The 12,523-nt window shown below is 40.0% G+C and overlaps 1 protein-coding gene across 1 annotated transcript in view; it reads right to left on the bottom strand.

The window, feature by feature from the left end:
- The window catches only part of dock5 (dedicator of cytokinesis 5), a 69,389-nt gene that overhangs the window by 15,328 nt on the left and 41,538 nt on the right, over window positions 1–12,523 (bottom strand). Inside the window, exons 27-37 of the mRNA XM_032578344.1 lie at window positions 6,071–6,166; window positions 5,815–5,913; window positions 5,284–5,454; window positions 5,056–5,156; window positions 3,342–3,400; window positions 2,923–3,077; window positions 1,706–1,791; window positions 1,358–1,514; window positions 561–601; window positions 395–485; window positions 169–288 (exon numbers count right to left, since the gene is read on the bottom strand). Coding sequence (XP_032434235.1) covers window positions 169–288; window positions 395–485; window positions 561–601; window positions 1,358–1,514; window positions 1,706–1,791; window positions 2,923–3,077; window positions 3,342–3,400; window positions 5,056–5,156; window positions 5,284–5,454; window positions 5,815–5,913; window positions 6,071–6,166 — 1,176 coding nt within the window. The remainder of the gene's footprint in view (window positions 1–168; window positions 289–394; window positions 486–560; window positions 602–1,357; window positions 1,515–1,705; window positions 1,792–2,922; window positions 3,078–3,341; window positions 3,401–5,055; window positions 5,157–5,283; window positions 5,455–5,814; window positions 5,914–6,070; window positions 6,167–12,523) is intronic.

Below are 12,523 nucleotides of genomic sequence, written 5' to 3'. Positions count from 1 at the left end.
GCCGGAGCACAACCCAGACCGCCACCTGCACGGTTAATAAATGGTCGGCCGTTACGACACAGCATCTTGCGGCGGGAGTCTGGGCTGACGCAAGCTTCCTTGTGGGTTTCGCCATGCGACCACAGACTAAGTTAAAGGTGAGGTTATTTTGTCATGCTAAGTAGTTACCTTCCCCTTGTCCAAGTAGCGTATGATCTCCTGGAAGAGCCTCTCCTTGAGCTCCTGTTGGGTCCAAACTTGCTCCCCGTCCCGAGGGATCAGATGAGGGGCGCAAGGTTTGTCTGACCACTGCAGGAGCCGAAACAAAAAAGCACAGAAAAACTGGTTGAGCTTAGACGCTGAAAGGAAAATAAATATTAAAAAATGATTTCTAGGAGTCTGGAGAGTGACAGACCTCCAGTAGTTCAGCATGTAGCAGCAGTGTGTATGCGGCCTCCGTGTAGTTTTCGCAATCCAGATGCAAATCTCGCAGCTTGTACAGATAGCTGGTTGAGAGAACAGAGAAGTTAGAGGCAGGCGAGGGTAAAAACAAACGTCCTCACCGATTCCTTCCGACTCACCGGATATAAATGTCCTCTCTCTTCTTTTCTTTGTAGAAATTCTACAGGCAAAAGAACAGTTTCATTAGAAACACTCTCTTAACCTCTTGGAAATAATTACATGAGTAGTGTCAAACGGGATTGTTTGAGATTTTTTGAGGTAAAAGGATTGTGATGGGAAATCTCTTAGGGAATGTGATGGAATATTGCATTGTGCATTATTTCACATCGGAAGCCGTTAGCTATTAATATTAAATATGTTTTTATTTTTTTTTAAGAGTCAAGAAAAAGAAAAGTGTTTAAGAAGTTTTAAATTTGCTTGTTTTGTTTTTAAGTCAGAAGAAAGGATTGGAATTTGAATATAATTAAAATGTTTCCATAACTTTTTTTTTTAACTTTAATGCTATACGACATCAGGAAAAGGTGCTTCTACTAATAAATTCCTTATTATTCTGCAAACAAAATCTAAAAAAAAAAAAAAAGATTTAGTCATTTCATTTACCTTTAACAGTAAAATACTGCCAAAGCAAAATTCACAGATAATTCACAACATGATGGTCAGTGAAAAGTTCCTAAGCGGTCAATATCTGACCTGCAGAAAGCGCACTGATTGGCGTCTAATACAAACATGGGGAACGGTTTAAAAATTCACCAAATTCAGTTTCCTTTTTAAGACAAGAGTTGTTTTAAAGCGGCAGACTCCTCCTGAAGCAGCCGTTAGCATCAGCCAGCGGGTAAGACAGTTTCTAACAGAACCTCACAGTAACCAGCCCTTCACCCCCTTCCAGTGGGAGCAGGCTGCCGGCCTCACGGCTCACCAGCACGTTGACGGTGCAGCTCATGCGGTGCTCGGGACTCTCGTCGTGCGTGATGGTGCGGTACGCCAGCAGGTTCTCCAGCAGGCTGCTCAGCAGCAGAGCCAGCTCCTCTCCGGACTGGGACAGGTATCTGTGGCGTCTGCAGTGCTCCAACAATCTTAACAAGCAAACACCGGTCCACCGTGAAACTCAGGAAGCCGTGTGGCAACCGACTCAAAAATCACATTTGCTGTGTAGTTCGCCATAAATTTAATCAAGTTGCTTTAGCTTTAGCGTTGACACGGTGTACTTCAAAGACATTACCGTCTAGCTGAGAGAGAAGTACTCTCTGTTTTGCTCTGATCTTACATTTTCTCCAAGAGGACTTTGTACTGCTCATCTCCTCGACCTCCTTCGACTTCCTGATCCAATTTTGTTATGAGTTCATTCTCAAACTGCAAAGAAAAGAGGGGAATCAGAGGGAAGCGTTCGCACAAATAAAATTATGCATTTTTTTCCTTGTACTTGGATCCCTGGCAGTTGCAATTCCCTGCATCCACACTTCCTGGGGTTCAACATAAACAACTAGAAACGCATAAAAAATTCAAAATAAACTACGAAAGTAAACAAATACAGAATAGAGGGCATATATTTAAGAAAATGAATAGAACTATAATGAAAACTATTCTACAAAAGGATATTCACTTCAATATGTCAAGCAACTCATACACACAATAAGAATAATTCAGTATAGTTGTTTTTTTTGTAAATACCTGTGAAATTCCTTCTTCTGATGCATCTCAGGTAAAGTGAACATAACTCTATATGAGTTCAACATCTTCAAAGAATTAGTATGAACCTCTGGAAGTATAAATCTGCCTTCGATCGCATGTCTACTTTGATAATCATGAACATTAGTACTAAGGCTGGAAAATAAACCAATAATATATATTGTGATAGACACATGATCAATATCAATAGGTAATATCGATATTGAGCAATATCAATATTATTGATGGAATATTCAATATTCAAAATATAGAATATTCACTGAACTTTGACCCAGAACCGCACAGCATTCTGGGAGATGTAGGCAGAGGAAAGGATTTAGCTGCGCAACCTCTCACAGTGAGCTAAGCTAGGTTGGTGGCATCGACTAACTCACTCGCTCTTTGGTTACCTAGCAACAAACCGTTGAGTAACTTGCGCAGCAGCAATTTCAGGTTTCGCCACTGTGCCTCATAACTGCTTAAAAATGTTTTAAAAACCAATGACGTGGCAAAAAACTATGGACACAACACAGTTTTCACTCAAACAAAAAAAACCTAGTGATATGAAATGCTTGTATCGTGATACGTTTTTCGGCCACATCATCCAACCCCAATCAGTACTAAAAAATTATTTAGAGTATATAATCTCTGGTTGTTTTGAACTTGTGTTTCTTCTAATACCATTTTAAATATAAACCTGAATTCAACCCTGAACCAGGGCAAATTAATATGCATCATATGTGTTGTATTTATCTCCCCCCAACCCCACAAAAAAAAAGTCAGATTCATGCACAGAGCTCCACTCCCGAGTTTTACCATTTGAAAAGTGCGCGCCGAGCTGAAGTTGTGCTCGCACTGCATCATATCGAAGAAGATGGGAATGGTATCCTTCCTGAGCTCCGGCTCTGGCACCAGCGTGACCTCCAGAATGGGGCCGACCATGGAGGGGATGAACTTCATTTTGTGCGGGCCTGAGGGACGGCAAATATTATCGCGCAGAAATATTACAGCATGACTTGAGAAGGCAATATGCTGCCTCTTCGAGTCTCGACAAACAGAGGAGGAATCTAATAATGTGCCTCAGAAACCACCACCGACAACAACAGCGGCGGCACACTTTCTGAAACTGGACAATAAAAAAATATTGTCTTGTTATTCCCCTCGCGTCGCAGGCGGCCCCCTGATAAACAGTGTCAACGGCAACAACGACGTTTTCAGAAGGACAAAAAGCTCACCGATGTTGTACCACATGTCTCTGATTCTGAAGCCCATGTTCTTCCTCATGTCTCCATATCTGAAACACATTCAGATCAAGCAGTTCGATAAACCTCCTGTCTTCTAGGTACAAATGAAGACACATTTACTGGTAGTAAAGGTAAATATGTAAATAAAAAGCCTTAAAAATCTGTCTAATGAACCACTTCTGTGCAGATTTGGCCACTGGTTTTGGAGCATCATCTTGTTGAAACACCCAGCGATGCCCCATGTGACATTTGCTTGTAGAGATAACCAGATTTTTATTTAACATTTCTCTATTTCTCCCAATAAGGAAAAGGGCCCACAGCATCACAGATCCTCCACCGTGCTTCAGAGCAGTGGCCATTATCCACAATGTGAAAAAATAAAAAATAAAAAATTCAAACCACTGTCAGACACACCCACACACACGCACACACACACCCCCACACACACACACACACACACACGCACGCACACACCCACACGCACACACACATCCATGACAGTATGCTAAAATCTCATGGGCAATGTTTTTTCTGTAACATAATTTCTGAGGCAACAAGAGCAATCTTTGGGATGGATTCTTATTACTATTATTATTACTGGTGAAAAGTGCAATAGTGTACTTTTGTTCTGTGCTCTCTATTCTTTTCTTTTTTCTCATTTTTGCTGCTCTTATCTTGTACTGTTCACTTCCTTCTATAACGATGGAAATTTCCCATTTGTAATTAAGGCTATTTAGCACCAAGAGTGAATTAGCCCAAAAAACAAATCAAAATAAAAATGAAAATTGAATTTAGTGAAAAGTTTTGAGACAATAATTAGCAATAAATTAAATTACACCTGAGATTTATCCCCATAATTCATAAAAAAAAAAAGCACTTATGGATTATTAAAACACTGAGCTACAGTGAAAACCTTTCTCTTCTGCCACGGCTCGAGCGCAGAGCCTTGTTTACAGGTAGGAGGAGAAGGAAGAGGAGATCAAATGGCGAGACGCTATTATAAAATAGGGGGTACAAATTGGCGAAGAAGCAAACTAACCCGGAGCTGTTGGTAGCATCTCATTGTTGCCATGGAGACTTCAAGATGCCACTTTTTGCTGCGGTCCCCAGAGAGTGAACTTTTCTCACATTTTTCTATCACGCTGCACACAGTGGCAAGATAAATACGAGCCCTCATCTAGCTCTGTTTGTCGCAGTTCCAGGTTTGTTTTATTTATAGTTCCGACTGTAGGTAACTATAAAGCTTAAACTTTAAGCTTAAATTTGCTTTAAGCTTAAACAAGCTTAAAGCAAGTTTAAGCTTGAGTGTATTATCTTTTCGCTGTTTGAATGTCGGGTCAGAGCTGCGTTGCTTGGATGGCATGTTCTCTCGTCTCTCCCGTTATGAAGAGTGGCTAAGAGAAAAGAGCCTGTGGTTTTTACTCAGGGAATGAGCGACTAATGGATTACTGATTAACACTCTAATGAACTTAATGTAAAAATGCTTCAGCTACATTTACTATGAAGGTGGAGTTAGTTAAAAAGAAAGGTATTTTCCCGTTTAGTTTTACTCTCAAATTATAGGTCTGACTCGTCCGTATTTTTATACGCAACATTACATTTAAAAAAGTATTATATTTTAAGGCTTTTTCCATATTTTTACCAGGGGTACCAAGAATCATGATCAGCACTGAAGCCATTACGGATTACGGGTAAAAGATCTCACTTGTTCAGGATCTTAGTTCGTTTTTCCTGGGAGAAAGATTCCAGCTGCAGCGTCTTGTGAGTGAGGAAGGCCACGGTCAAATGAAAGTAATTATTCCAGAGCTACAATAAATGAAAAAAAAAGAAAGGAAAAAGACACAAGCTTTTAAAAATATTGATAGTACCGAGCACCAAACCCTGATCTGTGTTTAATAAGCGGTCCGTTCTGTTAAAGGGAAACGGCGCGGACCTGCAGCTCAAAGTGCACCGGGTCCAGGAAGAGCCTGTTGAGCACGTCCGAGTACTGGTTCATGGCCCTCAGGAAGACCTGCATCTGCACCAGGTTCATCACCATCCAGTCGGCAGGGAACACGTTCCCCATGAGGTCCTTAAACATGATGAACGTCTCCATCAGGAAGTCCTAAAAAGAAAAAACGAGGGTTCTGGGTAAATTCTTTACTGCAAACGCATCAGTTCTGTCTCTTAAAAGAAACGCATTGAGTAACAGTGGAGAGATCAAAAACCAAACACACACGAGGTAAATCAGCTGCACCGCTCTTGATCGTCACTCACACACACTTTACCCCCACCCCACCTCCACATTTTAGTTTAATAGAGGTCCAGGAACATCCTGATTCTGTCAGTTTAATCAAGTGCATGAAATGTCTGTAATCAATATTCCCTTAAGGAGCAGTAAGTGGCCGGGTTGCTTTATTGCCCGTTATTGATGGGATGCTCCGGGACACGATGTAGCCAACGGCGGAGGAGCCGAGACACTTACAATGATATCCTGTCTCGTTTTGAAGGTGCTGATGTAGTGGGTGTAATGCTTGTCATCCATTTGCTTCAGGATGGCCGTCATGCAGGCGAGATAGTGGCCCTGCCAAAACAAGTGACAGCCATTACTCATCGGATCTCTGCAGAAAATCCCCTCCTCAAAAGGCAGCGTTTGCACAACAAAAGGCCCGAGTCGAGCTAATTCGCCGCATTGCTCGTTTATTTATTTATTTTTTCATTTGGAGTGTGGCGCGCCTTACGATGAGCGGCGAGGTTCGGTCCATGCTGATGACGGTCCGGTTGACCCTGCGAAGGAGACGCTCCATTATCTGCTGGAAGTGGACTCGGGTCGGACCCTGCACAGAGAGAGAGAGAGAGAGAGAGAGAGAAGAAACGGTTATCAGCTGAAACATATCGGTGTAAAAAAGGCCACTGCAAACCAAACATCAGTGTATTTTATTGGGATTGTTGTGTGATAAGCCAATCTAAATTAGATCAGAACTGTGAGGTAAAGGGACAGCGGCGTCGTTTGTTACAAATTAAAATCTGCAAACCTCGGTGGGCGTTAAGAGTCCGGCCTCCCTGGTCAACATTTGCAGAGGCACAATTTGCTTAAATTACAGCTTTAGGACCTTGTGGGATTCGTCTCTGCCAGCGCCACACAAGTAGAGACGGATATCTTTGCTCGGTCTTTGCTAAAAAGGTCAAGTTCAGTTAAACTCTACAGAGGGGGGCTGTGAGCAGAATTTTTATACCTCACTTGGATTCACGTCTGAACTTTGACTTGTTTGTTCTAACATTAATATATCAGCTCTCAATAATTTTGTTGCATTTTCTGCCTTTTTCAGGTTTCAGGTTATTAGATTATTTTAGCAATTGATTATTCTATCCATCGTTCTGATGATTAATCGGATAATAAAATTGTGTCCATTTTTCATCACTTAAGTCTTTCCTATACAATATTACAAATATTGTGCATACTTTCAGCATCTATGCACCACAAATTTGGAACAAACTTCCAGAAAACTGTAAAACAGCTGAAACACTGACTTCTTTTAAATTTCAACTGAAAACCCACCTGTTTAGAATTGTATTTGAAATGTAATCAATTACAAATTTATTGATGGAACTTGACTTAATGATTGATTCTATGTTGCATTGTGATTCTGTGTTTGTAATGATGTAAAGCACTTTGAAATGCCTTGCTGCTGAAATGTGCTATACAAATAAAATTTTATTGATTGATTGAATGATACATTAATAGATTCAAACAAATACCTAATTATATTCAGTTTAGTTTTACTGCCTATACTGCAATGCTACATTCGTCTAGTGTGTATGCTTAATCATTTGTAGCAAAGGATGCAGCTGCAGCTAAAAAACACTTCTAGCGTCTCTACAATGTGGAGTTAATCTGTTGACTATATTCGGATTAACAAATTAATAATTAGATAGCATAAGATGCTCAGTAAGAGGTTTTTTTGTTTTTGTGCATTTTATTTTTTCTACAGAAGCTAAAACTTTGCCATTTGATGAGTTCTCAGTTTTTTATTTTTTTTAATCCTTACTGGGAGATGTGTATTTTCATGAAGTTTTGGCTTGGTTACTGCTCTGTGTTGTTCTTTCAGAAAATTGTCTTTTTTTAGAGTCTACACTCCAGTTAACGATTAACTGATTGCTAAATTTGTTGACGATTATTTCAAGGATTAATCACGATTAATCGTTTCAACTCTAGTTTCAAGCCTAAACGTGTCTTCTTCTAGGATTGCTCCGTTTGATCTCCATTCATCTTTCCACCAATTCAGACAGATGCAGAAGAAAGCATCCCCACAGAATGATGCTGCTCCTACCATGTAGTAGCATGTTTATTCTGTTTTTGGATCATGCATTGAATGCTGATCTTTAAAGCGTGGGACATTGTTTCATAACCTCTATCTGCTGTGTTTCTTGGCCTACATAATGGTAACTAATGTTCTATAAAAAAAACTTCTTAAGACATCTGCTGTTCTGGTTTCTATTTAAGGGAATCAGAGTAAAAGTGGGCTGAATGTAAATGGTTGCCATGTTTTTTCAGATTTTTATTTGTGAATACGTTTGATAACAGTGCGTTACCATCCACTTTATAATTTACACAACTTTTTGTTGGTCTTTCATAAAATGGAATCAAAATTTCTGCAGTAGGATCAAACTAAAGCTCACGTCTGCACCCAGAAGGATTAAAATAAATGAGCCACAAATAGAGGGAGTGTTGAGAATGATCAGTAACTACATCTAAAAAGAGAATCTCTTTTCTAAATGATTTCTAATCAAAGATATGTGCAATAAAAACCATTTTAACTGTGAGATTTCAATCTGTCCTGGTAAGTAGCAAAACAGTCGTCTCAACCTCAGAAGGATTAAACAGTTATTATATTTATAATACAATGTAGAAATGAATCTCCCTCATATTTTGGCAGCAGCAGAGAGCCGACTACAGCAGCTACAACTTGATGCAGAAGTTCTCTGAAACTCCCCCTTTTTTTTTTTTTTTCCTTTAAGCGCGTTTTCATTTCTCATGCTCAGACAACATTTCAATCAGGTCTTAGTCTGGATTTTGACTGAGGTTACGGCGACACTGTGACTCGCTTTTTCTTTTTTTTTTTCTTCCAGCCATTCTTTTGTAGATTCCCTGCTGCACTTTTGGGATCACTGTCCTGCCGCCTGACCCAGTTTCAGAAAAGCCTCCGCTGTCACACAGATGGCCTCGCATTTCGCTCCAGAAAACTTTGTTCCACTGGACTGTGTCTTTGTCTGCAAGGTGCCCGGATCCTGCGGCGCGAAATTAGGTCCAAATCATTAGCTCTCCGTCACCTTCACAGCAGAGGAGCTTACTGCCGATACGCCGTTTGCTTTTAGACAGACGCGGCCCTCGTTTCGGTCCTATTTATGTGCAGAATGGTTTTTTTCCAGAAGTGTTCTCGATGGGGCGTGCTGTGGTGGCGTAGGGGATAGCACAACCCACGTTTGGAGGCCTTGAGTCCTCAACGCGGCCGTTGTGGGTTCGATTCCCGGACCCGGCGATATTTGCTGCGTGTCTTCCCCCTTTCCTGTCAGCCTACTTTCATATAAGGGACACTAGAGCCCACAAAAAGACCCGCTGGAGGGGGAGGAAAAAAAAAAGAAGTGTTGTCGATTGTTTCAGATTCAACTTCATAAACATACACTTTCAGTTTTCTTTACGGAGAAAAGAGGCTTTTCTTCTGGCACACGTTGCATCTTCTTTTTTCCACATTTAATATGCCGAGTCTTGAAGGAATTCATTTGCAGCTCTTTGGCTGTTTTCCTGGGAATTTTCACTGAGTATTGCACGATCTGACCATGGGGTAAAATTTGCCTGCTTTAGTAGGATGGACCGTCACATTGATTCAAAATGGACCAAGTATTTCCCAGATAGACCAGCAGCCAACATGTTTTTTTCTTCATTTTCTTAAACTGTCTTTCCTCGTTAACCTTGGGTTCTCACAAACCTAAATGTTGTGAAACGGGGGAAGTACCAGTCTCATTAAAAGTGTGTTTGATCAGCATCCTCTGCTCTGAATGCAGAAATAAGCCAAATCCTCCATGGCATTTTAAGTAGTATTTTATATTTTAGTTTACTTTAAAGGGCCAGTACTACATATGTTTGTGGCCCATTGTATCATTTTATAGCACAATCAAGTAACTACGTTTCCTTCAGTAGTTATGAACATGCTGTATAAAACAAAACTAACCTTTAATTTTACTTTGCATCATAGCTGTCTCTGATGCCTTGAAATTGGCTTTTGTCTCTTTAAGAACCTCCTGCCCTTTCTGACACTAGTCATCACAACAACGCTTCTCCATGTTGTCCGCTGATGTCGTATGCAAGCGCTCTTTGGAGCTTAGCAGACGTGCAGTTCCACCAGGTTTTAGCTAACTGCTGCTGCCGCTAGTCTAGAGGAGCAGTGTGAGGATGGCTAAGGGGAGGCTGTGAGGCTCCTTGAGGCTGGGGACTCGGCTAGGGACTCGGCTAGGGACCGAAGCTCCAAGGCGAAGCTTTGGGCAAAAGGGGAGATTCAAGGATTCTCCTGAATCAGTCCAGGCATGTTTTTGATGAGGGAATGACATTACCACATGACACAAAGCTCAAAAAGGTTGATTTTGCATAGCACTCCCCTTTAACAGGCAATTCAAAATAATTCATCGATTTCATTTCTGATCTCATGATTTCATGTTTGAACTTGGTCAGGTTGCTTGTAATGACCTGTGTGTTGTCTTGTGCCCTATAGTATTATAATTATCTCTTTTATGTTATCTTAACTGCTACTGTAACCCAAATTTTCCGCTGTGGGACATTAAAGGTCTGAACTACATCAGAGTAGAATGGAACAGAACAGAATATATTATTTACACACAAAAACCATAAAACCGATAAAACAGCAGCATCTCCAATGTCACATTATAAACTTAATGGCAAGCCAGCGTAAAAAAAAAAAAGAGTCAAAAACAACACAAATTTATAAGAAATCGAAATCACGTCATTTGAAATTAGCATTATTTTTAAACGCTTTCTAAAAGAATGAATATTACTAGTGGGTTGAAGAGCTGGTGGCAGGTTATTCCAAAGAGAGGACCCTCTATAATTAAGTGTCCTTTGCTTAATTACTGTTCAGATGCAACAGTGTGTTTTTGAATAATCAGAATAATAAGAGGGGAAAAGGAATAATTAGGAAAATCATTTTGGTAAACTACTTAGAAATCAGTAGCTAAATGTACATACTTCTACACAGAGACATATTAAAAGGTCACAAAAGTTTAGTCAAGACCTCATGTTTTATAAAAATAAAAGCAGATGAAGGCAGTCTATTTGAAAAGTTCATTAAAAAAAATATTTTTGTAATATTGTAACCTTATGGAGATATGATTGAGATGTACTGTAGCTCCCCAAACACTACTGAAATACATTAGACTTCAATATATCAAGCTATGATAAAATGTCAACATACAAGACGGTTAATAAAATAAACTCTACACAAAATAGCTATCGATTTTACCGTTTTTCTTTTTACAAGTTTATTATGTTGTCTCCGAGTTAGTTCCTCGTCATCGACAACAACTTCATTGGTTTTCGAATTTGGTTGGAGTCTCTTGGCTGGTTTAGAGGTTCGGCAGATGCTTCACTTCTTTAAAAGTTTCAAGGTTGGACTTAGTTTTTCTCAAAAAAAAAGAAGAAAAAAATCTACTCTTTTTTTTATAGATAAATACATATATTTTCAATTTAAATAAATAAAACGGCGTAATATGTTGCGTTTTCATAAAAACGCGTTTATTTGAAATCCTCTGAGGGCTTCCTGCTTTGATTGCTCACCCCCTATTTCGAATATATCTCAAATCCGCTTGAAGACAAACCTCTCTTATGTGTAACGTTCAAAGTGTTGCAAACCGCAGCCTGAATGAACAGTGGCTCTGCATCATCAGCTTTTCCCTTCAATAAAGCATGCTTCAACTCATGCTACGTACAGATAAGCAAGAACCAAATAAATGTTCCTTTGCATTTAGACGATTCGAGGGCCTCTTATCGTGTTTGTCTCTTTGATACTTCTGGTTCATTTCACTCTGCGGCAAAAAAAAAAAAAAGAAAAAGAAAAACAAATTACTATTCAGCTGCGACTCCGGATTCTTGCCGGGCAGCTGGGATATCTAATCCCTTCCAGCATGCTCGGGGTTTGCCTACAGGCCTCCTTCCCAGCGGAACTTTTCCTGGATAACCTCTGAAGAGAAGATGAATCATCTCCGCGGGATCCGCAAAACAACGGTTTTTTTCCTCTCGGGTCCCCGTGGATGTCTGAGTGCCTTGGCCCCGGCTCGCGCGGCGCAGGCAGACGCCATGAGGATTAAACCCACTTTGGCCACCGATATCCAGCACAGCAATCCCGCTCCGTGCCGTGCCCGGTATATTTATCCGCACCCAGATGTGTAAGGAGCCTTAAAAATGAATTAGGGTTTTATTGCCGTAACATAAGCTGGTAGTTAATGAATCTTTCATCTGAGTCCAATTATTTTGCATTTATTTTTCACTAAAATCACAGGTGGCATAATTATTAATACATTTTTTCTCTCTCTCTCTCTCTCTCTCTCTTCAGCTTAAAAAACAGGTGTTTTTATTTGATTTAGCATAAATCCGACAAGATTTTGATTTTGTTGATTTGGCCTTACGTTTTGACTTGATATACACTTGATGGATCTTTTTTTTTTTTAAAGTTTTCTGTCAGATTTCTATTCAAAATGTTGGTGTTTGCGAGGTTTCCAAGTCTTTTCGAGCCCGCAGCATCACAGATCCTCCACTGTACTGAACTTTGAACAGGAACTGTCCGAAGTTCATCCTTTGTTTCATTTGAGTTCATTTGTTCTGGTCTGCTTTGCATTCCCAGACACAGAACCAAACATTAAAAAAAAGAAGTAGCACTCAGCTTCTATGCACCACAAATCTGGAACAAACTTCCAGAAAACTGCAAAACAGCCGAAACACTGAGTTTCTTTAAATCAAGGCTGAAAACCCTCCTGTTTAGAGCTGCTTTTCAACCATAATAAATGGCACATTGACAGAAATATCTGATGATGATATATTGACGATTTTAATAGAGGTGCGTGACAAAATGTAACTTTTGTTCCTGGTTTTTCAATTGTGTTTATGATTTCTTTATGTTTTTCTGATG

The sequence above is a fragment of the Xiphophorus hellerii genome, chromosome 12, assembly GCF_003331165.1.
Source record: "Xiphophorus hellerii strain 12219 chromosome 12, Xiphophorus_hellerii-4.1, whole genome shotgun sequence".
Classification (NCBI taxonomy): Eukaryota; Metazoa; Chordata; class Actinopteri; order Cyprinodontiformes; family Poeciliidae; genus Xiphophorus; species Xiphophorus hellerii.
The sequence above is the reverse complement of the archived record's forward strand: the minus strand, read 5'-3'. Positions and strand labels throughout refer to the sequence as shown.